The 27141-nt window shown below is 38.5% G+C and overlaps 1 protein-coding gene across 8 annotated transcripts in view; it reads left to right on the plus strand.

Annotated features, from left to right (window-relative positions):
- Nucleotides 1-27141, plus strand: part of FARS2 (phenylalanyl-tRNA synthetase 2, mitochondrial) — a 591973-nt gene that overhangs the window by 319052 nt on the left and 245780 nt on the right. For all 8 annotated transcript variants that reach the window (XM_059688521.1, XM_059688516.1, XM_059688517.1 and 5 more), the window contains one exon: nt 16770-16930. In XM_059688521.1, the coding sequence (XP_059544504.1) occupies nt 16770-16930 (161 nt within the window). The remainder of the gene's footprint in view (nt 1-16769; nt 16931-27141) is intronic.

Below are 27141 nucleotides of genomic sequence, written 5' to 3' on the forward strand. Positions count from 1 at the left end.
CTACAATGGAAAAACACCAGTGACATTTTATAATGTCACCGACTATGTACCTTTCCTTACAGAGTGAATGAACAGTGCCTTTTAGGACTGCAATCCATGCTTTTTCAGGTTTTGTCATGAGTAGTTGCACACAACTGAGAGGCTCAGGCCATGAAGAATTCTAGAGTAGACACTGACACCAAGCCTCCAATTAACCCCTGGTTACTTTGGCTTCGTGGGGCCTCTATTAGCAAACACTCTGTTAGAAGGTTAAGTCCTGTAAAGAAAGTTGTAGGCCTACCAGTGAGGGGGACAGAGAACCAGGGGGTTAAGGTTTAAAATAAGGAAGAAAAAGTGATTCAAAGAGTTTGCCAAAAAAGTTTTGGTTAGTTTGTCCTTAAGATATTTGGGAATAGATTGGATCAAGCTATTTAACTTTTGCTTAGAAATTTTTTCTCATGTATTGATAATTAACTTGGCTCCAGCCAAGAGGTCATGTAGGCCACTGAATTGTGTGTTTGGGTTAACAAAGAATAGCTTTTCTCTCAGTGTAGGTAGTTGCTAAAGTAGTAAAGGCCACAAATACGTAACAATAAACTTTAGACTATTGGAGCAAACCGAGGAAGTAAACAGAAGTCTTTACAAGGTATTCCTATTGATTTGTCTTCTTTTGGGGAAGGTCAAAGAATGTTTCCATGGCAGTGAAACAAGCCAATTAATATCAACCCAGTAATACTCAGTGATCATATTATCCAGCTTTTCGAGTATTGACAAGTGATGGCCACGATTGACAGATGCGGCACACAAGCTGGAAGTTGGAGTCAGGAATTTATTTGGAGTCTGTCCACTCACTCGCAGTGGCGGTTGAGAGTTGCTGCTTCTCTGCTGCTTTTCCTTTGGGGTGGGATGCAGTTTGATTTTTTGTTTGTTTTAAATGTCATCTTTTATTATAGTTTGGATAATGATGAAGAGAAATGCAATTTGGTTATGAAAGTAAATCTTAAAAGGCTCACTGTCTCCTTTATCTACTGCTTAAAATAACTCCCACTAGTAAAGAGTATTTCATTAATTGTCATTACTTGGGAATTATAGAATTAGAACAGCTGACATTTCTTTTATCATTCATATATTTAAGTGACAGTGGCATTACTTACTCTAAATTAAGTTCCTTTCATGGTTAAAAAATGATTACAGTGTGACAAGAAATAGGGCACTATTAACTTTTATTTTGAACAGCAATTTTTCTAATTGAGGTAGGAAAGCACACTTTTCAGGCTACAAGGCGGCAAGTATTATTCCTTGGTTTCATAACGGAAAGAAAGAAATACATCTAACTTAATACCTCAGGAGTTTTTGCTGTGGGTTAAGATGTTGGAAAGGTGCATCAGTGGGTTTTGGGGTCCTCCACACGCAGAAAGGAAGAAAGCATTCCTCAAGCTGCTTATTCAAGTATTGTAGCCAGGGGGCCTTCCCTACTGTAGCGAGGGGCTGGCCCAAGTGACTCTCTCAAGTTGGAGCCTACTCTGCAAATCTGTGTTTCATGGCAAATGGAATCAGAGTAATACAGGGCCAGTGGTATCTGTCAAAGAGCTGTGTTGACCCTGTCACCTAAAGGCAATACTCCTATCTTTTTGGCTCAGAGAACTTACTGACCTTCTGTCCATTTCTGCTCTTTTTTTCCTAAAAGACTATTCAGTTCTAGTTAGTGTTTTGTTTGTGGCCCTGTTTTGATAGTTCTTGTAAATAGGGAAACTTAATGATACATTTAAAGCAAATAAAAACATACCCCAACACTAACTACTCCATACAGCATTTGACAGTTTCCTTAAATACCTATTATGGACATAACTCATCTTATGAAAATGGGTGTATGAAGAATCTACATTTAGTTGAAAGTGATTCTTGAGTTCATGACCATCTTTTGTGCACTTAAAAAGAGATTTTGTTTTTTAAAAAGTCTCATCTGCAAATTTGGGGAATGTATTGTTACCTGAAGCTTTGTATGCAATTTAAAAAAATGCAACAAATAATCAAAGAAAGCAATTCCTATCTCAAAAATGAAAAAGTGGTCAAAGCTAGTAAACTGTTGGCAAGGCTAACTTTGGCTAAATGAGAACTTATTTTTAATATACGGCATAACATGCTTAATTTTCTTGAGTTTTGGCATATTAGACTGAAATTGGAGGTAAAGGGATAAAAGATATAAAAACTATAGAGATATAAGAGGTGGAATATAACTTCTTGATCGATTATATGCAAGTCAATATATTTAGCTTTCAACTCTTAGTAAATGCTAAACAAGGCATGAGTATTCCCTTTACTCTTTTTTAAAAATCATCACCGTGGTGCACCAAGGAAGCATAACAAAATGCGGACACAAAGAAACAGGACAAAATTGTCAATGGAAGATATAGAGTTCAGAACCACACTTTTAAGGTCTCTCAAGAACTGTTTAGAAGCCGCCGATAAACTTAATGAGATCTACAAGAAAACTAATGAGACCTTCGATGTTATGTTGGGGAACCAACTAGAAATTAAGCATACACGGACTGAAATAACGAATATTATACAGACTCCCGACAGCAGACCAGAGGAGCGCAAGAATCAAGTCAATGATTTGAAATGCGAGGAAGCAAAAAACACCCAACCGGAAAAGCAAAATGAAAAAAGAATCCAAAAATGCGAGGACAGTGTAAGGAGCCTCTGGGACAGCTTCAAGCATACCAACATCAGAATTATAGGGGTGCCAGAAGACGAGAGAGCGCAAGATATTGAAAACCTATTTGAAGAAATAATGACAGAAAACTTCCCCCACCTGGTGAAAGAAATGGACTTACAGGTCCAAGAAACGCGGAGAACCCCAAACAAAAGGAATCCAAAGAGGACCACACCAAGACACATCATAATTAAAATGCCAAGAGCAAAAGATAAAGAGAGAATCTTAAAAGCAGCAAGAGAAAGTAACTCAGTTACCTACAAGGGAATACCCATACGACTGTCAGCTGATTTCTCAACAGAAACTTTGCAGGCCAGAAGGGAATGGCAAGAAATATTCAAAGTGATGAATACCAAGAACCTACAACCAAGATTACTTTATCCAGCAAAGCTATCATTCAGAATTGAAGGTCAGATAAAGAGCTTCACAGATAAGGAAAAGCTAAAGGAGTTCATCACCACCAAACCAGTATTATATGAAATGCTGAAAGGTATCCTTTAAGAAGAGGAAGAGGAAGAAAAAGGTAAAGATACAAATTATGAACAACAAATATGCATCTATCAACAAGTGAATCTAAGAATCAAGTGAATAAATAATCTGATGAACAGAATGAACTGGTGATCATAATAGAATCAGGGACATAGAAAGGGAATGGACTGACTATCCTTTTGGGGGGGAAAGGGGTGTGGGAGATTCGGGAAGAGACTGGACAAAAATCGTGCACCTATGGATGAGGACAGTGGGTGGGGAGTGAGGGCGGAGGGTGGGGCGGGAACTGGGAGGAGGGGAGTTATGGGGGGGGGGGAAAGAGGAACAAATGTAATAATCTGAACAATAAAGATTTAATAAAAAATAAAATAAAATAAAATAAAATGTTTAGAACAGCGGTTCTCAACCTTCCTAATGCCACGACCCTTTAATACAGTTCCTCATGTTGTGGTGACCCCCAATTTCATTGTTACATAATTAAAGCATAGTTATTAATCCCAAAAACAATATGTAATTATATATGTGTTTTCCGATGGTCTTAGGCGACCCCTGTGAAAGGCTCGTTTGACCCCCAGAGGGGTCGCGACCCACAGGTTGAGAACCGCTGGTTTAGAAGGATTCACACTAGAAGGCCCACAGTGGCCATCTCTGGGAGGTGAGGCTATTGATCATCTCCACTTTCTTCTTTATCTTTTACTGTACCAGTACTTTCCTGATTTGCCAATGGCATTTAGTAATTTTAATAATCTGAGCCTGGACTATGTCAGGCTCTGTGCTAGACTGGGGGTGGGGGGTGGGGGGATCAAGGCCCTGCAAGGGGCGGGGAGGGGGACCGACCTGGAAACATATCACAACTGTGCAGGGACAGAAGCAGCACAGCAATGGTCTGAAGGGGCTTGAGGCAAAAAAGAAAAAAATAATAATAAAATCATCACCGGAGGTTATGTTTTTATTGATTTTTAGAGAGGAAGGGGGAGAGAGGAGAAGAGAGGAGGGGAAGAGGAGAGATCAATTGGTTGCTTCCCTTGACTTAGGCGCCTTGACTGGGGATCAAACCCACAACCTGGGTATGTACCCTGACCTGGAATTGAACTTTCTGGTGAATGGGAGAACACTCCAACCAACCCAAGCAGTGCTTCCGTTTATATTTTCAAAAGGTCTGAATTACCCTGTACTATTCCAATTTGGTTAACTGCATTTCATGTTTCTACCTCCATATGTTTGCTTTTACTTTTCTCCCTTGTTGGACGATCTTTGCCTTTTTAAACCCCACATGTCATGTAGACCATACTCACCTGACTCTTCCAAATCATTCTTGTTCAGCCTACCTTGAAGTGAACATTCCTTGAGAACGTGAACTCTAGAGCTACATGTGGCTCATATTCTAGATCTGTCATTTATTAGTTGTTAGACTAACCCAATGCCATTCCCAGCCCCATTTTCCCTTGCATATAGGAGCAGCCAAGTGACAGTTCTGGGCAGTGAAATGTAAGGGGAAGTTTAGGGGCCTTTGGGATAGTTTTTGTTTCCCTATGAAAGCACAGGCATGAGAACCACTAGAACCATTCCTTCCTTCCTCTTGCCTGTAATGTGATGACAGGTGGATAGGCCATTTGCAGTTATGAAGTCACTATAATAAGGATGAAAACTAAACTAAGGATGGTGGAGCAAAAAGAGAAAAAACAAAAACAGGGCTCCTTGATGCCATCCATGAGCTGTTGTACTGAACGTGGAAATGGCCACCTTGAGAACCTTGTATGGAAATGAAACATCTATTACTCAGGCAATTATTTTTAAAAAAAACACATATATTTTTATTGGTTTTAGAGATGAAGGGGGTGGAAAACAGAGAGAGAGAGAAAGAAAGAGAGAGGGAAAGAGAAAGAAAGAAAGAGAGAAACATCAATGATGAGAGAGAATCATTGATCAGCTGCTTCCTGCACGCCTAACACTGGGGATCAAGCCTGCAACCCGGGCATGTGCCCTGACCAGGAATCGAACTGTGACCTCATAGATCGCGCTCAACAACTGAGCCATGCCGGCTAGGCTCAGGCAGTTCTTAATAAGATTTTCTGTAGCTCACAGCCAGAGCTTTTCTGGGTAGCTATGTAATCATGGACAAATTAGTTAACTCTCTCAACTTTGGTTTTGTCATCTATCAAGTGGAACTAATAATAGTGACCTAACAGAGTTGATGTGAGGATTAAATGAGTTAATGTTCTTCAACACATGGTGAGCTGATAATTTTTTTTCCAGTTCCTTTCTTCATGTAATATTGTTTATCTGGAAGCATATATTGAATGGTTTTTCACAAATATAAGCATAGTGAATATCTGTTGAGTAAATTAAATGATTATCAAAATAAAGTAGTCAAGCAGACTTTGCAAGACAAGCTACTATAGTGGCTTTCGACAGATTTTTAACAACTGAGACAGTGGAAAAGGAATTTATCTGATAATGAAGGCATAATTAGGAGAGAAAATTTTTTTGAAAAGTAGCTCTGGGCGATAATATCAGTTTTCCATGGTGGTGGTAGGTTTAAAAATAGCCACCAATTCTAACCTTACCATTAATTTTTTCTCTACTTGTTAAATGTAACTTCACCATGTGATTTGTTCGCTTTGGCCAATAAGGATAGTGGTAAATTTGATGCATGCAGAAGCTTGAAAGCTTTGTACATTGAAACTTGCCCTCTGAGTGCAATTAGATCCTTACCACCACCACGTGCATGAGCCTGAGCTAGCTTGCTAATGAGAGAGAACCAAAGTGTCTAGCCAACAGGCAGCCAACACCAGACCTGTGAATGCCAGCTGACCATACATGCATGAGTAAATCCAGTTAAGCTCATAGCGCCAATCTTATTGAGTTAAATGAATATTTGTCTTAAACCACTGAGTTTTGGAGAGGTGTATGCAGCAAGAAATAACTGACATAAGGGTTGTTTTTGGAATCCCTGGTGCCATGTGTCTCCAGATGTGATGCCTAGAGGAGGGGAAAAGGAAACCATATCACTTTTGTGATGCCACTTTTCCAGTTGGGTTCTAGAACCTAAATCTAATCTTGAAGAAATATTAGACATTGTCAAATTGAGGAGCATTCTGTAAAGTAATTGGTCAGGATTCTGCACAATGTCAATGTCTTACAAGATCAAAAAAGGCTAAGGAGCTACTCCAGATTAACGGAGATGAAAGAGACATTATATCTAAATGCAAAATGTAATCCTAGACTGGATCCAATACTGACGGGGAAAATGCTACAAGGGCATTACTGGAACAATCCACAACATTTAAATATTAACTACCCATTAGATATGAGTATTACATTCATGTGAAATATCATGAATTTGATAGCTGTGTTATGAATACATAAGAGAATATCTGTATTCTCATAGAGTGTTCTCACCCTTCTGTAGTTGTACCTTTTTGTGTTCGGATAAAGTGAGCACTGCATGTGAGCTCGTTAGAACTATAAGAGTGAAACCAAAATCAGCGTCACTAATTCTCAACCCATGATATCAAGGCACCAACACTGGACACTGCTGTTTATGCTATAGGGTGGTTTCCATGGAGAGTGTAGAGTTCCTCTACTCTGAGTGTTGATCCACCTACAGTGGCCATCACATTCCTCTAGCTTGTTGACATTAATTTCTTGTGCACTTGGGCTTATCAGTTCTCCTCCTTAAGGAAGTTTATTATGAGGCATAGCTGTGTTACTACCCTTCCAGACTGAGGTGGTAATACTAACTCTGCATGTAGACATCTATTATTGCATGTATTCCTGAGGACTGTACTCCCTCATTGTTAGACCTGTTGAAGAAATAATTGAAATGTGTTACATGGCTGTCTTGTTAGGGTCATATTCTTGCTCTGATAAGAGTTGAAGTCATACTTCTCTATCGGTAATGATAGTTGGTATGTTAGTCTTTCTATACTTTGGGGATGAATCTCTCTAACATACTTTGGTTTAGTTTTTCTGAAATTTCCTGTCTGATTCTTGATCCACTTTCCCCGGTTATTTTAGGGTTTTCATAACCTTATTAAGATCCTAGTTTCTAGGTCTGGTGCCATCAGGACTTAGACCCTAGGTGTACACATCTTCCACTGATACATGATTGTTAGACTTTAGTGAAGGCAACTGCAGACCCACATAAAAGCTTACATTTGCTATTTGTTTGGAGTCCTGAGAGAAGGCTTTGAGAAGAACATATTTTATACATTAAATTTACTCTGTCTCCGAACAGGGACTGTTTTACAAATAGCTCTATATCTTCCCCCTATTCTTTAGTATATCAAGTTTTAGGGCAGCAAGAAGCAGAAAACATAGATAGCAGTGGTTTAAGTCACACAGACTTTTTTTCGTTCATTTAAAAAACTAAGAAGTCCTAATGTATAGATTGCAGGACTGGCTTTGAGAGGTCCAGGCTCTTTAAACTCGCCTACTCCTCTCTTCTCAATACACCGGCTTTCATCTGCCAGCTTGTTACCTCCTGGCCACATGTTGGCTGCTACCTCTCCAGGCATCACATTCTCATGACAGCCTCTAACGCATAAAGGAAGATGGGGAGAATTCCAGAGGGCCTATATCTGAGAAGAAACTCACCCTTGAGCACCCTAGCAGATTTCCTCTTGCATCTCCTTGGCCATGCCTTCGTATAGAGCGGTCATTAGGAAATAGGGGCGCCCTCCACTTGGGGAGGTACATTGCTGTCCAATGGCTGCTTAGAAGGCAACCAACACTGTCCATGACACCCAGATTAAAGTTCAAGAAGCAGAAGGATGCACCCAGCTGGTGTGGCTCAGTGGCTAAGCATTGACCTTTGAACCAGGAGGTCACAGTTCAATTCCCAGTCAGGCCATGGGCCTGGGTTGCAGGCTCAATCCCCAGTGTGGGGCCTGCAGGAGGCAGCCTATTGATAATTCTCTTTCATCAGTGATGTTTCTATCTCTGTCTCCCTCTCCATTCCTCTGAAATCAATAAAAATAAATTTAAAAGAAGCAGAAGGATGCAAATTCCTAGGGCATAGATCTCCAAGGGAAACTGGAGACATCTATAAGGAAGAGTCTTGGTGGACAAGACCATTGGGAATTACTTCATGTACTATTGATTAGTGTATGCACCAGAGACTGTTGTCTCCTTATTAAACTGTAGAAAACTGAATTCTAGAACCCAGGGGAAAGGAGGAGATGGTCCAGAGAGAGATTTTTAAGATGGGTGTAAAGGGTTTGTGGTGGTTGTTTGAGCTGATTAGAATGCAGTCTACCTCAGTCTGTATTAAGGACACTATTTTCATGATATGTAGAATGTGGTTTACCGTCTATTCCATATCATGGAAAGGTTCCTTTAGAAGAGATGCCTTTAGATTGTGTGAAGGACTTATTGACAGAATGTGGGGCCAAGGATATATACAACAAGAGAAATTCTTCAGGCAGGAGATCGATCTTTGGGCACAGCTTGAAAAGTCAATTATCCAGTGGCAAGTCTCTGAGGAAACAGTTCAAGAATTGTAGCTGGAAAGCAAGGGATCAAGGACTAAGTCAGTGGTGGGAAGACGAAATCAGAATTTATGGAGCTGTGCTGGCCTTTCTCGCCCTGAGTCTGGGTGTGCCCTGTCGCAGTGGGATACTGCGGAGCTTTTATTCTTATGTGGCTGTCATCGTAAATAATGGTCAAGTGAAGTGGAAGCTTTTCTTCAACACCACTGTTAAATATAAGCCCTGTCACCCAGCCAGTGTGGCTCAGTGGTTGAGTGCTGATCTATGAACCAGGAGGTCACAGCTCGATTCCAGGTCAGGGCACGTGCCTGGGTTGTGGGCTTAATCTCCAGTGGTACAAAATTACATTAGTAAGAATACCTCATTGCTACCCATCCCGAATATTCTGTTTAATTGAGATGTTTCTCTCCAGTCTGTAGACTTGAGTTTACTAGAACTCTCTAGTATTGGAATGGGGGAAAAATACTGCCTAAAACCCTGTCAGCTTGAGAGAACCTAGCAACAAATTACAGCTGAAGAGTGCCAAAGACCTGAAAATTAGACCTGCCTGGCTGACACTATCTGTAAGTGTCTAGTTATTTATGGCTCACTTTCTTCCATAAAGAATTTGAAGTGCCATATAAAAGTATGTACCAGAGGATAAAATAAATTGTTGAGATAATCAGGACAAAGAAATAAGGTTGAAATAAAACTGGGACAAGAGTCACACAGAGAAATGTACCCTGAACACTGGTATAGTTGTAGAGGTGACCTGCATGGTTGGCTGTAAGCTTCCAAGGGCTCGAAGTAAAGAATGTATTATGGTCTATTATGTAACTCAGGATACCCTTAAAATGAAAAAACAATCCAGTTGTTCAAGAGAAAGAAGCCTTTTGTGTTGCCAGTTTCTTAGGCATATTCTTAGATCTGATTTCAGTGTATTTCATGAGCCTCATAGGGGGAAGACTGTGTCAGCTGCAATAAGCACCCTTGACAAGGAGCACCCTGCACAATGCTGGGGTACAGTTCAGAAGAAGCAACTCTAGATAAGACCAAGCCAAAGTATTCAAAGGTAGAAATTGATAGAGCTCAGCAAATAGATGCCATACACTTTATTTCAACCCTCCATGGTAAGTAATTTTCACAAGCAGGTTTTTTGATAAGAATGATTGTGAGAATCAAAGGTTGTAAACAATGGTAGGAAGCTGGAGTCCAGCTGCTCCTGGTTCCTAGTGAAAGTCTAGTTCTTAATCTTTGCACAAGGTGGTTAGGATTTCATGTACTTGATGGAATGGCCCCTTCACTGGCTTAGCATTGGATCCACTCAGGTTTAGTGGGTTTCCTATCTTCAGAAGAGGTCTGGGCCTGTCTCTCCTAACCGCCAGAGGGGCTGAGGCCCCCATGCATACAGTGGATTTTTGTATAGTGTGATTTTCCTAAATTCACATATTAGTAACCTTTGAAATATATTCCTTAGGAATTTTTATATAGACAGCCATACTACCTATATATATAGTTTTACCTGTTCCTTTCCAATCTGTTAATCTATTTTTGTTTTATCTTTATTTCAAAGGCTTGGAATTCAGGTTAATAGAAATAGAAATAGGAATAGAAATAAATAGTGAGAGTAGACATCCTTGTCTTCAACCTGACTCTGAGGGCAAAGCAACAGTCTTTCAGCACTGAGTATAATATTAGCTGTTGGTTTTTATTGTGTCTTTTATTAGATTGGAGAAGTTCCCTATGTTCCTCATTTGCTGAATTGTTATTATGAATGGATGTTGAATTTTGTCACTTGCTTTTTCTGTATCTATTGAGATGATCATGTGTTTTCTTTTTTAACCTGCTTATGTAATCAATTATTGGTTTTGTTTTCATATGTGGACCTAACTTGCATTCCTGGGATAAATCCAGTTATGATGTAGTGTCCTGTCATGTATTACTGGATTCAATTTGTTGATATTTTGTTGAAGTTTGTTTGAGGGGGGTGGTTTTTGGCTTGTATGTTCATGACATATTTTGGTTTGAAGAGTTATCTTGTAATATCATTATCTGGTTTTGATATAAGTGTAACGCTAGCCTCATAAAATTTTATTTTTTTCTAGAAGGGTTTTGTAGAATTAGTACTATTTCTTTTTTGACATTGTAATAGAATTCACCAGTAAAGCCATCTGGGATTCAAGTTTTCTTTGTAGGGAGGTTTTTTTTAATTGCATATTAAATATATTTAATTGATATAGGATATCTTTTCTTTGTAATAAGCTTTGATAGTTTGTTTCAAATTTGTACATTTTATATAGGTCATTGATAGTTATTGATATAGTTGGCATAAGGTTTATTCATAATATTGCTTCTAATATTGTCCTTCTAATGTCTCTAGAATCTTTACCTTTATTCCTGACTTTGGTAATTTGTCTTTTCTGTTTTTTTGTTTGTTGTTTTTTATTTTCTTATTAATCTGGCTAGAAGTTGATCCATTTAATTGATCTTTTCAAAAAACCTGTTTTTGTTTTTATCAATTTTCTCTATTATTTTTCTGTTTTCTTAATGCTATTTCCCCCTTTGTTTTTCTTAGTTCGTAATTTTCTTTTATTTTTCTAGTTTTGTAAGATAGTATCTTTGAGACCTTTTTTAAAAAATATAAACATCTAATTATTAGATTCTAATACTATAGGTTTCTTTTGAATCAGAGCTTTAGATACATTACACACATATGTGTTTTTTTATTCATTTCAATGTATTTTATAATTTTCTTTTGATTTCTTCTTTGATTTTAAATTATGTTGTTTAATTTCACTTTATTTAGGTGATTTTCTGGATATTTTTATACTGTTGATTTCTGATTTATTTTCACTTGGACATAAGATAGTTCTTGTAAATTCTAATCCTGTAAAATATTTTGAGATTTTTTTTGTGTCCCAAGAATATGGTCTATGTTTGCAAATGGCTCATCTGCATGTGAGAAGAATTCTGCTGTGGAGCAGTGCCATGTACATATTTATATGTGACAAAATTACCAGCCTGTGATGGGTCGGGAATTTTAAAGTTATTCACTAAAGACCCGTGCTTCCCAATCTATCTGTAACTTATAGCTGAATACTGTTTCCATTTATCTTAGTTGTGTGGCTTTTTCTCATAATCTCAGAAGTCACACTTTCTCCCCACTGAGATTCAAGGGGAAGGGTATTAAAGAATTTGAAGGTGTGTTTTTTAAATTCCCACAGATGATGATACTGATTTTCCAGGCTTAAAAATGTATTAGCTCTTACAGAAAGAAATAAATTAATTCAGGCTGTAAGGAAGACAGACAAATCCATTTTTTGTAATCATACGATTTTTCTGAAAGTTTGGTACCAGTGTGACAAAAGAGGAATAATTTGTACTTCTTATTACCTCTTAAAAATAAACAAAAACATATGGTATTTTATCTAGCCATCAACATTTCTATTATTTGAAGTAATTCTTGTCACTCTTCATTTAAAAAGGCATAGAGTGTAAAGTCTCCCTATTATCCTTCATTGCCCAGTTCTCTCACACCCAACTCTAAATTTAAAACAAACAACAAAAAACACAGACAGCTGCTGCTTTGAGTTTTTTCTTTGTTTTGTGTTGTTTCTAAATCCTTACCCGAGGATATGTTTCCATTGATTTTAAAGAAAGAGAGAGAGAGAGAGAGAGAGAGAGAGAGAGAGAGAGAGAAGTCCACGTGAGAGAAAAACATTGATCAGTTGCCTTCCATACCAGGATTGAACCCACAACCTTTTGGTGTAGGGGTGACGGATGCTCCAGCCAACTGAGCCACCCAGCCAGGGCTGCTGCTTTTAGTTTTTGAAACCTATCACAGACTATCTACACTAATAAAAGACAAACACACAAATTGACTGTACCTTCGCCACGGCTTAAGCCACACTCACCAGCCAATCAGAGCGATTATATGCAAATTAACCCAACCAAGATGGCGGCCAGTGGCCGGCAGCCACATAGCTGGAGCAAGCAAGAGGCTTGGTTGCCCCAATGATGGAGGAAGCCAAGCTTCCCAGCTGCCACAGCTGGCTCTGAGCTCCACTCAAAGCAACAAAGTTTCGATTATAGAAGGTAAATAAACCCCAGATACCTGCTTTCAGCCCGCCTTGGCCACGGAGCTGGAGCGAGCAGGAGGCTTCTCTCCTGCCTGCTGCGGGCAGCTCTGAGCTCCACTCAAAGCAACGAAGTTTCAATTATAGAAGGTAAATAAATCCCAGAATAAAAAAAAAAAAGAAAAAATGGAGAGGCTGGGAGCTTCTGTCGCTGGGAGGCTTGGCCAGCCTGAAAACAGCCCCCAACCCCTCACCCAGGCCGGCCAGGCACCCCAGGGGGGACCCCCACCCTGAAGGGGGTGTGACCAGCCTGCAAACACCAATCAGCCTCTCACCCAGGCTGGCCAGGCACCCCAGCGGGATCCCCACCCTGATCCGGGACACCCTTCAGGGCAAACCAGCCAACCCCCACCCATGCACCAGGCCTCTATCCTATATAATAAAAGGGTAATATGCAAACTGACCCTGACAGCAGAACCACTGGGAATGACAGTGGGGCCTTGACTTACGAGGTTAATTCGTTCTGTGACCGAGCTCGTAACTCAAATTACTCATATGTCAAATCATTAAAGTGAACGAGTGAGACACATGATGCTGGGCTGATGTTGTAGCGTTCACTGTGACGTTCACTGCACCAACTAGCGGTGGGGTATCTGAAGCTGGCTCGCAATCCAAATTTTAGCCCTCAACTCAAAGCAAAAACTCGGCCGAGAGACGGCTCATATATCGAAAAACTCGTTAGTCGGGACACTCATAAGTCAAGGCCCCACTGTACTCGTTAAGTTATAGATATTGGGCTCTAAATGATTAGTTTTACCTAAAAATTGTGTAAGAGCTAAAAAATTTTATAATTGAGGGAAAAGCCTCTCACAAAGCAATGTTAACATTGCCACCTATCTTTATTATTCTTTTTATTTGAAAAGACTTAGCAATTATAATAAGAAAGGCTTTAAAGTTGTTTTAGAATTATTATAATCCTTGAACATCACATTTTGTTTTTATTTTTTCACATTGCAATTTTCATTTGTACCTATATTAAATATTAGTATCAAAGTACATATTAATTTTCTCATAATTTTGACTAATTTTTTTATTTAATAAATTTAATAAACATTTATTCATAGAACTGATTTAAAATGACTACTTTAAATGTACTATGATTTTTAAGACATTCCCTAATTTGGGGCACCTAGGTTGTTTTTATATATTTGCCCTTACAAATAACACTGCTCTGAGAATCTTCCTTCATTTGTCTTTTTCCTTCGTTGAATTATTTCCTTAGGATAAATTCCTGAGTAAAATCGTAAGAATAAAGAGTATGAGCATTTTCATAGATCTTTATATGTATTACCATGTTATTTTCCAAATATCAAGGGTATTAGAACCGCACAATGAATGACATGGGGGATCCAGGACTGGCCAATGTCATTTAAAGAAAATATTCTTTTAGTAGATAAAAAACAGTATTTCACTATTATGTTAATTTTCATGTCTTTATTTAGTCAACAGCTTTCTTTTTTTAAGGTTTTCACACATCAATATAAACTACTCTGATGTGTTTTGCCTCGCTCTTCAACTGCTCTCCTAGGCAGCTGAAGTCGGCCAGGAGTAGTGCACACATTCCTGTGACCCCGTTGTTTTTGTGGTTAAATGGGGGCTAGGGGGAGGGTGGGAGGGGAGTACGGAAGCTGGAGCTGGTTGGGGGGAAGTCAATGGGGGGAAAAAAAGGAGACATATGTCCTACTATTTGTAATACTTTAAACAATAAAAAAAAATAAAAATAAATACCTTCCCCTCCTCCTCAGTTCTATGTTCATTCCTACTCAGGAACACAGGGCCACTCTGCAAATTAGCCAACCACTTGCTCTTCTTTCACACAACTTCCCTCCTACTACTGAGCCAGTCTCTCTTTCTGTATCTTTCTTTTGTGAGCTCATTTAATACTTTTATTCATTTATCTTCTAAACCAGGGGTCCTCAAACTTTTTAAACAGGGGGCCAGTTCACTGTCCCTCAGACCGTTGGAAGGCCGGACTATAGTTTAAAAAAAAACTATGAACAAATTCCTATGCACACTGCACATATCTTATTTTGAAGTAAAAAAACAAAATGGGAACAAATACAATATTTGTATTTGCATGTGGCCTGCGGGCCGTAGTTTGAGGACCCCTGTTCTTAACAGATATTCAATGAGGCTCACACTTCTCTATGACTTCTGTTGTCATATGTCTGTCCTTGTTATTTTAGTTATAAACTAGGGGCCCGATGCATGAAATTCATGCAAGGGGCTTGGCCCTCGCAGCCCCGGCTCATCCGGAAGGTCGTCTGGATGGTCGTTCTGTTCAGTCTAATTAGCATATTAGCTCTTTATTATATAGGATGATTAGTTTATAAGGTGGTGGCACCTGGCCAGAAGCTGATCCTCTCCATAGGGTTTTACCTGCCCCAACCTTGCACTCTCTGTGTTTCCAGAGTCAATTCCTAACCCTTCCTCTGCTGCACCTTCACCTTCACTAGCCACGAGGTTCCTTCAGTCTGGAATTTCTTTTCTCTTTCTCCACATTTTGGATCTGTATTAGTTTTTTATGCTGGGTAAAAAAAAAAAAAAAAAAATCAATCTTATACTTAGTGGTTTAAAACAGCACACATTTGTTATGCCACAATTTCCTTGCATCAGGAGTCCAGGTACAGATCGATTGGGTCCCATGCTCAGTGTCTCAACAGGTTGAAATAAAGGTGTCAGCAGGGGCCCTAACCAGTTTGGCTCAGTGGATGGAGAGTCAGCCTGTGGACTGAAGGGTCCCAGGTTTGATTCCAGTCAAGGGCATGTACCTGGGTTGTGGGCACATCCCTAGCAGGGAGTGTGCAGGAGGCAGCTGATCTATGTTTCTCTCTCATCGATGTTTCTAACTCTCTATCCCTCTCCCTTCCCTTCTGTAAAAAATCAATAAAATATATATTTTTTAAAAAAAGGTGTCAGCAGGGCTGTGTTTTCGTCTGGAGTGCAGGGTCCTCTTCTGAGCTCATTCAGGCTGTTGGGAGAATTAATTTCCTGTGACAATGGGAGTGAGGTTCCCATATCCTTGCTCAATTCCTTGGGGCCTCCCTCAGGTCCTGCCACATGGCCCTCTCACTTCATGGCAGCTCCTAGTCAGCAGGAGAATCTCTCTCGTTTGCTAAGGTGGACTCTCATAGAAAGTAACCTCAGCATAGGAGTGAAATCCCATTCCATTCACGGTCTCACCCACACTCCAAGGGAGAGGTTTACACAGGGCAGGGATCTTGAGGCCACCTCCACCTACCTAGGATCCTGCTCATCCTTTATTGTGCTGTTGAAATTATGTTCCTTTCGTGGACCCTTGTCATAGCCTCTCCAGCAGTACAAATTGCTCTCTCACTTTCTTCCCACAGCAGTGCCTGTTTCAAGTCTCCTGTCTTACTCTGCCTTAGCGCTCATGGCCTTGCCATATCTGAACAGCACACTTCACCTTTGGAGTGAGTAGTCCTAGATGTGTGTTTCACCTTGGTTTGCTCGCTCTCAGAGTATTGTTGAGGTGGCTCCTTTGAGTAAGAGTTGTATTTTGCTGTTATTGACAGTTCTTGAAGGTCTGGCACACATTTTCTGAATGTTAACGGTCCACTGTGGCATGTTTTGAAACATTTGCCTGTCTAGTAAGCCACTTAGGGACTTTGTAACCTGAGCATAGTTATGTTTGAATCAGGGCAAACAAGGATTACAGAAAAGTCATGTGTCAGAGACAGGATCCAGGGCTTAAAAGAGCCTAGAATCTAGTCAGAAATGAGGCAATATTAGAGACAGTATGAGTCCAAAATGCCTCAGTGAGAGCAGTAAGGAATGTAGGGAGCAGGGGCAATCTAAGGTTGGGCATTGCCTTGGATGTCCCCACAGCTCCTCCCCAGTGCCTTGCCACTAGTAGGCACTCAGCAGTGTTATTGGTTAGTTACCAGGAAGTAGTATGTGCCTGTGAAGGCTTTATGATTTTTAAGTCAATTATTTTATTTTGTTTCCTAATCATAGCTGGTGCTCAAGATAAAATTGGCTGGGCCTTTGGCCTAGGATTAGAAAGACTGGCCATGATCCTCTATGACATCCCTGACATCCGCCTCTTCTGGAGTGAGGATGAGCGCTTCCTGAAGCAGTTCCGTGTGTCTGATATCAACCAGAAGGTGAAATTTCAGGTAAAATAACTTGCAAGGATCAACTAAATTAAAAACAAAATGTTTGAAAGAATGGTGGGGGTCATGCATTTGAATATTGAATTTAAAAATAATGTGAATTTGAAAATAGGTTTTTTATAGAAGTCCATAAACACCCCACAGGAGTTCATAAACCTTCAGAAACTGTATGTGGAAAAAGACTTATCAAGCTTTTTAGTCTAAGCAGAGAACCAGTTTTGGGCTTTCTTGATCATTTTATTATCGATCTTTATATCTGATGATACTTTAAAGTTTAGTTTTTCTTATCCTATATAGACACATTAGTTTCTTATGATTAGTTTGTAATGCACACCTTCTTCATCATTTTACTGTCACTCTGTGTCTTTATATTAAAAGAGTGTCTTTTATAAGCACCATAGAGTTGGGCCTTTTTTGAAATTCAGATTTAATTTGAGTGTTGAATACATCTTACATTTAATATAATTACATGGGATATTCTTGGACTTAATTCTGTTAACCTTTTATTCCCCACCCCCCACCCCATTTCCCTCTTGTATTCTTTATTTGGAAATTATGGTTTTTGTGGGGGACTTTTGTTTATTTTTATATCTCATTTTAGTACCCTTATTGCTATTTAGTTTCACCATTTTGTATTATTTTAAGCGGTTATTCTAGATTACAATATGCATAATTAATTCATCTCACTTTACCATGAGTAACTATTATATGTCATGAAACAGTTAATAACTTTACAATAGTGTAATTCCTTTTACGCCTCCTGTTTTTTTGTATTATTGTCATATTTTATTTCTCCATATATTATAATCTCACAATATATTGCTCTATTTTCTTCATATAGTCAGTTATATTTTAAAGAAGTTTAAAACTATATCGTTTATATTTCCCTCGATATTTACCCCACACTGATTATTCCTTCTGCTGATCTTGATTTTTCTTTGTGATTATTCCCCTTAAGTCTGAAGAACTTCTTTTAATCTTTCTTGTAGTACAACATGAATTTTTTCAGCTTTAGTTTGTCTGGAAACACCTTTGTTTAACGTTTATTTATTTTATTCTATTAATTTATTATTATTGTTATATTTTTATTTATTTCAGAGAGGAAGGGAGAGGGAGATAGAAACATCAATGATGAGAGATAATCATCGACCGGCTGCCTCCTGTACACCGCATGCTGGGGATAGAGCCCGCAACCTGGCTATGTGCCCTGACCAGGAATTAAACCAGTGACCAAGATCTTGTGCATGGGTTGATGCTCAACCACTGAGCCACACCCGCCGGGCTCATCTTTATTTTTTAGGAATATTTTCCTTGGATATAGGTTGTCACTTTTTATGTTATTTTTTTTTTCCTTTCAGCTCTTTAGAGATGTCATTTCACTGCCTGTATCCTTTTAGTTTGGTTTTCAGCAGTTTGACTTATGTATGATTTTCTATCTGTTATCCTCCTGAGGTTTCACTGTGTTGGATTGTCTTTCAACCTCCTTGAAAATTCTCCTCTACTCTCTCTTCTAACAATTATACTCCTTCTTTCTTTTCCTTTTCAGACTGTAACTTCATGTTTGTCAGACCATTTGGAATTATGCCATAGAACTCATGCTCGGGGTTTGTTTTTATTGATTTTTTTTTCACTCTGTGCTTTATTTTGGATAGTTGTAAGTCTTCTCTCTGTGTTTACTAATTTTTTTCTATTGTGTCCAGTTAACCATTAGGCTCCACCAAGTAATTAATAATTTCAGATATTTTACTTATTCGTCTACAATTTCTACTTGCTTTCCTTTAAGAATTTTGATTACTCTGATGAAATTCTCCATCCTCTCACCCCTTTTGTACATTTTCCTTAAATTCTTTAGCATTTTCATAATACTTATATTAAAGTCCTTGTCTATTAATTCCAACCATTTAGTTATCTATTATTCTCCTTGTATTCTTTTATTTTTTTCTTCTTACGCGTCACATTTTTTCTGCTTTTTCACTGGTTTTACTTTTGAAATTGTGTTTAAAAGAATACATAAGCCTTACACTTTCTCCTGCAAGGCGACTAAAGGGATTAGGCCAGATTTCTTATTTCTAATCAGAAACTAGATTTCCCATCTGATTTGCTCTGGATGGTGAGATCTGGCCCTGCAGAAGTTTGTGATCTCTGCATGTAAAATGATAAGATCTCTCTCTGCTTTCCACCCAGTTGCTAACTTCTTCCACACTAGTCAGTGCTTGCTGAGCAAAAAATATTATGAAGGTGAATTGGCTGGCAGTGAAGACTAACTGTCTCCCCATTTTCCAATCTGCCACACCAGCCAAGGACTGGCTGATAAAAGTTTGGCTAATTTCTCCTCTCCAGTGAAGTTTCTTTACCAAGAGCAGGCTAGCTCTTCTGACTACTCAGGCCCACATGGTGACAGCAGCCACCAATGTCTGTTCTCCCTCAGAGGGCTCATCTCTCTGGTATTTCATTCATTTAGGCTTGTAGCCAGATCTCTTCAATATCTTTTATGGCAGATAATATTTTTAAAGTTATTGATTTTTCCTTGTTACAGTGGGACTGAATTTTTTGCAAACTTTTGTATCCTAACCAAAAGTTAATCATTGATTTGATTCTTTGGTTTTATTTTTAATGGCCTTTTACAAATTCTGATTCCTCCCACACCTTCTTCTTTGGCAACCATCAGATTCTTCTCCATATCTATGTGTCTGTTTCTATTTTCTTTTGTTTATTCGTTTGGCCTTTAAAAAATTCTATTTTTTTTTAAGTAATCTATTTATAATCTAGAAACAGGACCTTCTACATAAATTCGGAATAAAGACCCATCTAAATCATTAAAAGTAAAATCTGGCTAAGGAGCTAAGTTTCTCTCATTTAATTTTTCATTTATTAAGTCATTTATTTAATCATCAAACATTGATGGGACACCAACCAACATTATACAGAGCAGTGTGCTCTGTAGTGTGGTGGGCAAGCACAGATTAGTAACAGTTGCTACCATAGTTAGTGGCTTAAGTCCAGTTTTTATTGTGTTCACAATTGTCTTCCCTTAGGAGACACAGAGATATCCAGGAATAGATATGGGTCTCTTGTATTAAGTGTCATTTAAAAAAATCTTTTCTGCCTTCAGAGTTGAAATCAGTGTATGCATAACTGTACTATTATGTAATTTACATTGTTGCCTTTGTATAATAAACTTAAGAACTTCTGATGGGGTAGTTAGGATTTGATTGCTGAAATCATATATGTCTGTAAAATACTTTTTAATTTATAGATCACAGAGAACTAGTTCCTAATTATTTACTTATAATTGGTATCTATTAATTATATTCTTGGTTAGTTTCCTATTACTAATGTAACAAATTACCACAAATTAGCAGATTAGAACAACATTTCTATTATTTTACCATTGTGGAGTTCAGAAATTCAAAATCTATCTGAGTGGCTAAAATTACGGTGTCAGCCGGACTGGGTCTTTTGGGAAGCTCTAGGGGAGAATCCACCCCTTGCCTTTGCCAGCTTCTAGGGCTGTCCTTGTTTCTCACTCATGACTCTGTATTGCCTGTTCTCTTCTCTTTCCCTCTGTGTCACGTCTCCTTCTCTCTGAACTTTTATCTCCCTCTTACAAGGACCCTTGGATGGAGCCCACCAAGATTATTCAAGATTAATCTCCACATTTCAAGATCCTTTCTTATTTACATTTGTGAACTTCTTTTTGAATGTCAGGTTACATATTCATAGGTTCCAGGGATTAGGACATGGATGCCTTTTGGAGGCCTTTATTTAGCCTATCACACATCCTTTTGTATATTTCATTTTTATCATGGAAGCTTGCTTGCCTTCAGGTATCATAGAGCAGATTTGGTGTTAGGTATAAGTGATACAGATGGTGTTAAAGTGTTGGCAGTTGGTAACTATTAGTGTAGAGTGGTCATGCTTATAGATATGAGGAGAATAGGAGACTCATTTTGTCACTGTTGGCTTGTCTTAAGAAAAGTACTTAACATGATTATAATCCAAGACTTCCCCAGAGGGGAGAAGAGGAAACGAGGAAACGTGGAGGAAAGGTCTGTGGCAGCCATGCCTTCTTTGCCCAGAAAACTCGGGGAGCCATTTGGGAACCATATTGTGCAGGACTGGCAGGAGGCAGAAATGTCTCTTCTCTCATCTCCCTCAGTCCCTCTTAGCTTATGCTTTAGGCTCTCTTGGCTTCTGTGGTACCTTCCTCTGCATAATCTCCACTGTCCTGTAAATCCAGCCAGCTGTGGTGGCGCTCTCTAGGTGCTGGCAATAGTCGGATTCATTACCCGGCCTCATCGCTGCTGTTCTTTCCCGAGTACTTGAAAACTATTATTTAAGTCTAATAAGTAGGAAACTCAAGTTATAGTGTGGTTTTAACTCTTGGTTTTTTATTTCACATGTTTTGAATTTAAATGCTTGCTTTTTGTGGCTCTCTCTACCCAACCTGGATCAAGGCTTGAAATAAGTAGATGAGCAAGCTGGTGCTTTATCATGCTAGTGTTGTCTTGTTTTGGGCAAGAGATCTCTATCTCCCTTGCAGGTCCCCCTTCCGGGTTCATTCTGGGCCCTTGTGTGTATGTCTGCCACCTCCCTAAAGTAAAACTCACTGTTGCAGTGCATTGAATGAACATTCAGTACTCTAACTTTTGTTCATTCTTTAAATGTTTTTTAAACAATACTGAATTATGGATTCAATATTTAGTGCTATACAGAGTAATACTGGTTATTGAAAATTATTTATTAATCAACATTGTAAATTTTATTCACATATTTTGCTTAAATCTTATTAATTCCATGTGTGTCCATAGTTGTTCAAAAAGTCAGTCGCCATTTGATGAAGTAATTCAACAGTGTTAGTTGTTATCTTTCTTTCAAGTGAAGGACTTTTATTGGCTCTCTTTTGTGGGCGGAGACTATATTTATTCCTAATCCTGGAAAATATCTCAAATGCTTTTCACTGCAACAGAAGTAGGTAAGAATAGGTGGGCAGTGACATGCACACCTATCATATCAAACCTTATTCAAGATCATAATAATCATAGTTAGTGATTAACACTCAGTTAAACCTTGCTCTTTGTTCGGCATTATTCTAAAGACTTTATATGTCTTAACTTAGTCTTCTTAATAACCCTCTGAGTTTAGGTTCTGTTATTCTGTCCATTTCACAGATGAGGAGATGGTAGCTAAGTGGTCACTGTGTATTAGCACAATATATTGTTCATTCAGGGCTGCAAAGAGCCATTGCCTCAAGTTTTATCCTGAGTATAAAATTTATAGGTCAGTTATTCAGAGCCAAATGATTTACATTTTTCTAACAAATTCAAAGATCAGCATATAATTTGTTGAAAATATGTCATTCGGTTTAAATTATCTAATTTATGAACTTTCTGGCCACAAGCTACCTATATTAATGCTTGTCAAACTTTAATGTACCCATGAATCACACAAAGATCTTGTTACAATTCAGATTCTGACTCAGTATGCTCAATAGGGGCTTGAGATTTTGTGTTTCTAGCAAACTCCCAGGTGATCCTGGTGTCAGTCCATGGTCCACAGTGCAAATCTACATGACGGACAGAATCATGTGTCAAAGCTCAGCTACCTCATCTGTAAAATGAGATGATAAGGTGACATAGTCTGATCAGGTGATTAAGTACACTTTCTCTTTTGTACAATAAATTTCAGCTTATCATAAATATCACTATAATTTGATCTCTATGATACTAATCTCAAAAGTCCTTTCTTCTTGTCCTAGATTTAATTACTATGAATTTCAGAGTTGCAGTACTGTTATCCTTTTGGTTTTATGAACTGCCTAATCTCTTCCTTCTTCTTTTCTTTCATAATTTCTTTGTTTTTTGTTCACTCATTCATTCATTCTTTGCTGCTTATCAATGTGAGGGAACTGTTGAAAGTCATACAGTTCAAATGCATTTAAAAGTTATGCTTAAGTCACAGATGTGTTTATGTACTTCAAGTAATTTGCGAAGAGGAAGTGTTAATATTTAAATTGTAACTAAATAGAACTAGAAACGGTGAAAGATGAGACAGAAAGCACAAAGAATTTGGTAGGCATCAGCAGGCAGTAACTATGAAAGGGTCTTATATGAACCCAGTCATCTTCGAGGTCAATCATGGATGGATTCCCCTGCGGAAACTGTGTCAGAGTTTATCCTTGCTCTTCCTGTAGCACCCCGAAGCAGCAGGGAGTGCTGTGTTATATGAGGACTGAGAGTTTTGAAGACCAAGGTTGTCCATTTTCTTTATTTATGTCTTCTGGCAATTGGAGTTCAGTGCACCATACATCTGTGCATTAATTTGTTTATAATAATTGCCATTTGTTGAGTGCTATGTCCAAGTCACTGAACTAAATATGTTGCCTATATTATAGCTTCCATTCATCACAACCCATTGGGGCAGGTACTATAAACCCATTTTATAGACGATGAAATTGACACTTGGAACCACTCCAGAGAGCTCCTAATATTGACAAGTAAATTCTGTTGTTGCCTAGACAGATGCACTGCTCTGGAGTCAGTAACATGAAATTGACAGATCCTGACTTCAAGTTGTTTCCTTCCGATGTAGATTTATCAGGACATAATTAAAAAATAACTAGAGGCCCGATGCAGAAATTCTTCCCCTTCTGCTCCTCTGCCTTCTCTGCGTTGGCCCCTGCCACCACAGCTTCATCCGGAAGGTCATTCAGAAGGTCGCCTGGTCTAATTAGCATATTATGCTTTTATTATGATAGATATGAGGTACACTGATGGAGCTATACATGGGTGAATGTAGAATTTTGCTGATACTGACCAATGCATGTGGAGGTCAACATTTTCTCTCTTTTTTTTTTAATCTTTTTTACTTTTTAATTCTTTAAGCCTTTCCCTGTTTCTCCAGAATTGAATTAGGACTTGTGCCTGTGATTACTTGCTAATCTCCATGGCTTGGAATAGCTCCTAGATCCAGTTTTGCTTTCGTTATCATAAACGTTCTCTGATAGAGACTTAATGCAGGATTATGCAGTGTTTCCTCATTCTATTCCCAAATAAACCCAACTGTGAGAATCTCATCAGCTTCATTGTGTTGCAATAAAATTAATGGATCTCACATTTTTTGCACTATTTCCATGTGCATTTTTCCCCATCTCACACAAAAAAACACATAAGTAGTTTTCTTTTATTAGAAAGGGTTCATCTCAGACAAAAACTGATAGAAAGAGGTAGAGGAAGAAGTGTGGAAGATGACAGTCATAAAACCTTTTATATGTGCTCTGTAATCCTTGTTGACTGCCAAATGAGGAGGGATGCAATGAGCAAAATAATGGGCAAGTTTGTATTGGGAATCATTCTAGTGCTTATATGTAAAGCATTCATAACAGAGCCTATTGCACAGTAAACATTTCATCCATGTTAACTATTATTTATATTTTCACCACCACCACTGCTGTAACTATCACCATAACTACTACAAAGCAGACACTGTTCCAAGCACAGGAGACACAGTCTTTGTGTTCCCTGGTCCTCCGTGCTCGCAGTTTCCTTCTTCAGCTTGCTTTGCTAACATTGGTGTTATATAACCCCGGCCTTACGATGCTAGGTCATTTCATTGACCCATAGCCTGTTTAGACTCCTATGGATTGTGGCCCCATGTGTGTTTGGAGCCTCTCATTGGAGGCCTGCATTTATGACTGCCTTGTATTTTTGTGAAAGCAGTAGTTCTGTGATACATTTTCATTTTTAGAGAAGTGCTACCACACATTTCTTCCTTATTTAAAGCACTTTAAAAAAAATAAATAAGGAGTTCCTCAGCATCTACTTCCATAGCTTTCTTGTAGTGTAGACAGAAGGATATGTGTGATGTAACCTTTATATGTACACACATTCAGTACCCATAATACACTGTCTTGGGTGTTAACCTTATGGAAATGCACAAGAATTTTCTATTTATAGACAGCACATTAAACCTTAAACCTTGCCAACATCTATAAAATTTGACAAATTATGTGTAATATTTCTTAGAAATCATCTGAGTAGAAGAGGTTTTGGTATTTTTATCTCTGGAATCAGAGAGATACATTAATACAGCAGAATCATCTAAACCAGATACTGATAGTTGATGGATCATAAAGTTAAAAGTTACAGTTTTAGTAATCATTTCATAATGTATATGTATATCAAACCATTATGTTGTACACCATAAATAGATACAGTTTTGATTTTTCAGTTATACCTTCATAAAACTGAGGAGAAAAAGTTATAGTTTTAAAAGGAAATCATCAGACCGGCCAGTGTTGCTCAATGGTTGAGGGTCGACCTATGAACCAGGAGGTTTCAGTTCCATTCCTGGTCAGGGCACATGCCCAGGTTGCGGACTCAATTCCCAGTGTGGGGTGTGCAGGAGGCAGCCAATCAGTGATTCTCTCTCATCATTGATGTCTCTATCTCTCCCTTCCTTTCTTAAATCAATAAAAAAACATTTAAAAGGAAATCACCAGAATAAAGTTCAGAAACAAACCGAGCTCTGAAGGACTTGCCATAGGAAGAAAGAACATGTTGATTAAGCAACGGTGAATAGGAAACGGGTTTTTTCGAGGAGTGACTATGGAAAGTAATTCTTACAAAATTCAAGAGAGGTGCTTTTTTGCTTCAACCAAGAAAGACCAAACTCAGAATGTCTTAAATAAGAACAAAATGTCAGGAAGCCCTCAGGAATGCCAGGGCTCTAAAATCCTGAGCATTTTCCCCTCAGGCTTGAAAGGTGGCCGCAGGAGCAGCAAGCTAGACCATACAATAAGGTCTAAAGCAGAAAAGTGCCCGTTTCCCTTTTTCAGTGTAGGAAAGTTTTCCGGAAGTCCTCACACTTTCCTCACATCTCATTGGCAAGGCAGTTGAAGTTAGCCTGCTGTCTTCTGATATTTATACTGAACTCTTTTCATAAGTATGACATGTTTTTGTATAATTTTACCACCAACAATGCCAGATGTGTTCAATTAGGCCAGTGATGGCGAACCTATGACACGCGTGTCAGAGGTGACACGTGAACTCATTTTTTTGGTTGATTTTTCTTTGTTAAATAGCATTTAAATATATAAAATAATTATCAAAAATATACATCTTTATATTACTATGGTTGCAAGTATCAAAAAATTTCTATATGTGACAACGGCACCAGAGTTAAGTTAGGGTTTTTCAAAATGCTGGCATGCCGAGCTCAAAAGGTTCGCCATCACTGAATTAGGCCCTTTAGGCAATGCTATCTCTTAATTCTGCACTGTTTTTATGAATAGACAGTCAATTATGAAATAGGATAATGGGGCTACTAGAAAAGGTATTCTATCCTAAAATCTTTTACCTTCTGCTGGCTAGTGCTTCAAATCATCCCTTAGAGTGGTTCTCAACCTTCTGGCCCTTTAAATACAGTTCCTCATGTTGTGACCCAAACATAAAATTATTTTCGTTGCTACTTCATAACTGTAACGTTACTACTGTTATGAATCGTAATGTAAATATCTGATACACAGGATGGTCTTAGGCGAACCCTGTGAAAGGGTCGTTGCGACCCACAGGTTGAGAACTGCTGCCTTAGAGTTTGCTTCTTTTAGTTTAATGCTTTGATCCCTAGTCAAATGTAAAATACTTATTTTGCCTAGAACTGACTGTGCCTATATTCATAGGACAACTGGATGGGATTAGTGGATAAATATGTGGCTATTGGACATTTTTTCTCTATTTGAGATTAAGTACAGAAATCAGGGCCATCATGGCACCTCCAACTGAGTTAACTGTATTGGCCAAAGAGAAAAGGGCTTAGATACTAAATTCAAGGTCAGTCACACTAGGAATGAGATCCTCAAAGTTATCAAAGAAAAGACAAGTGTATTAGAGCAACGCAAATGGAAAATTCAAGGTTTATATTCATGTCCTAGCCATCAAATAATTTACCTTACTAAATTCTTGGTCAACACAGGTAAAGGTAGTTGTTCTGTGTCTTTAATTGAACTAATTGTGTGCTATAGGAGAAACAAATCTCTTCACTATTTCAATTAGAACAGTGCACTGCTCCTTTACACTAAGGATAAGAGGAGGATGTGGGTTCATCTGAAATGTTAGGACTTCAGATCGGCCTGTGTTTAGATAGAGAAATGAGAATTGCTTTGCAATGACACTATTGCACAGCTTTTCAAATGGTACATTTATAATGGCATTTTT

This window comes from Myotis daubentonii, chromosome 3 (genome assembly GCF_963259705.1).
Source record: "Myotis daubentonii chromosome 3, mMyoDau2.1, whole genome shotgun sequence".
NCBI classification, from domain to species: domain Eukaryota; kingdom Metazoa; phylum Chordata; class Mammalia; order Chiroptera; family Vespertilionidae; genus Myotis; species Myotis daubentonii.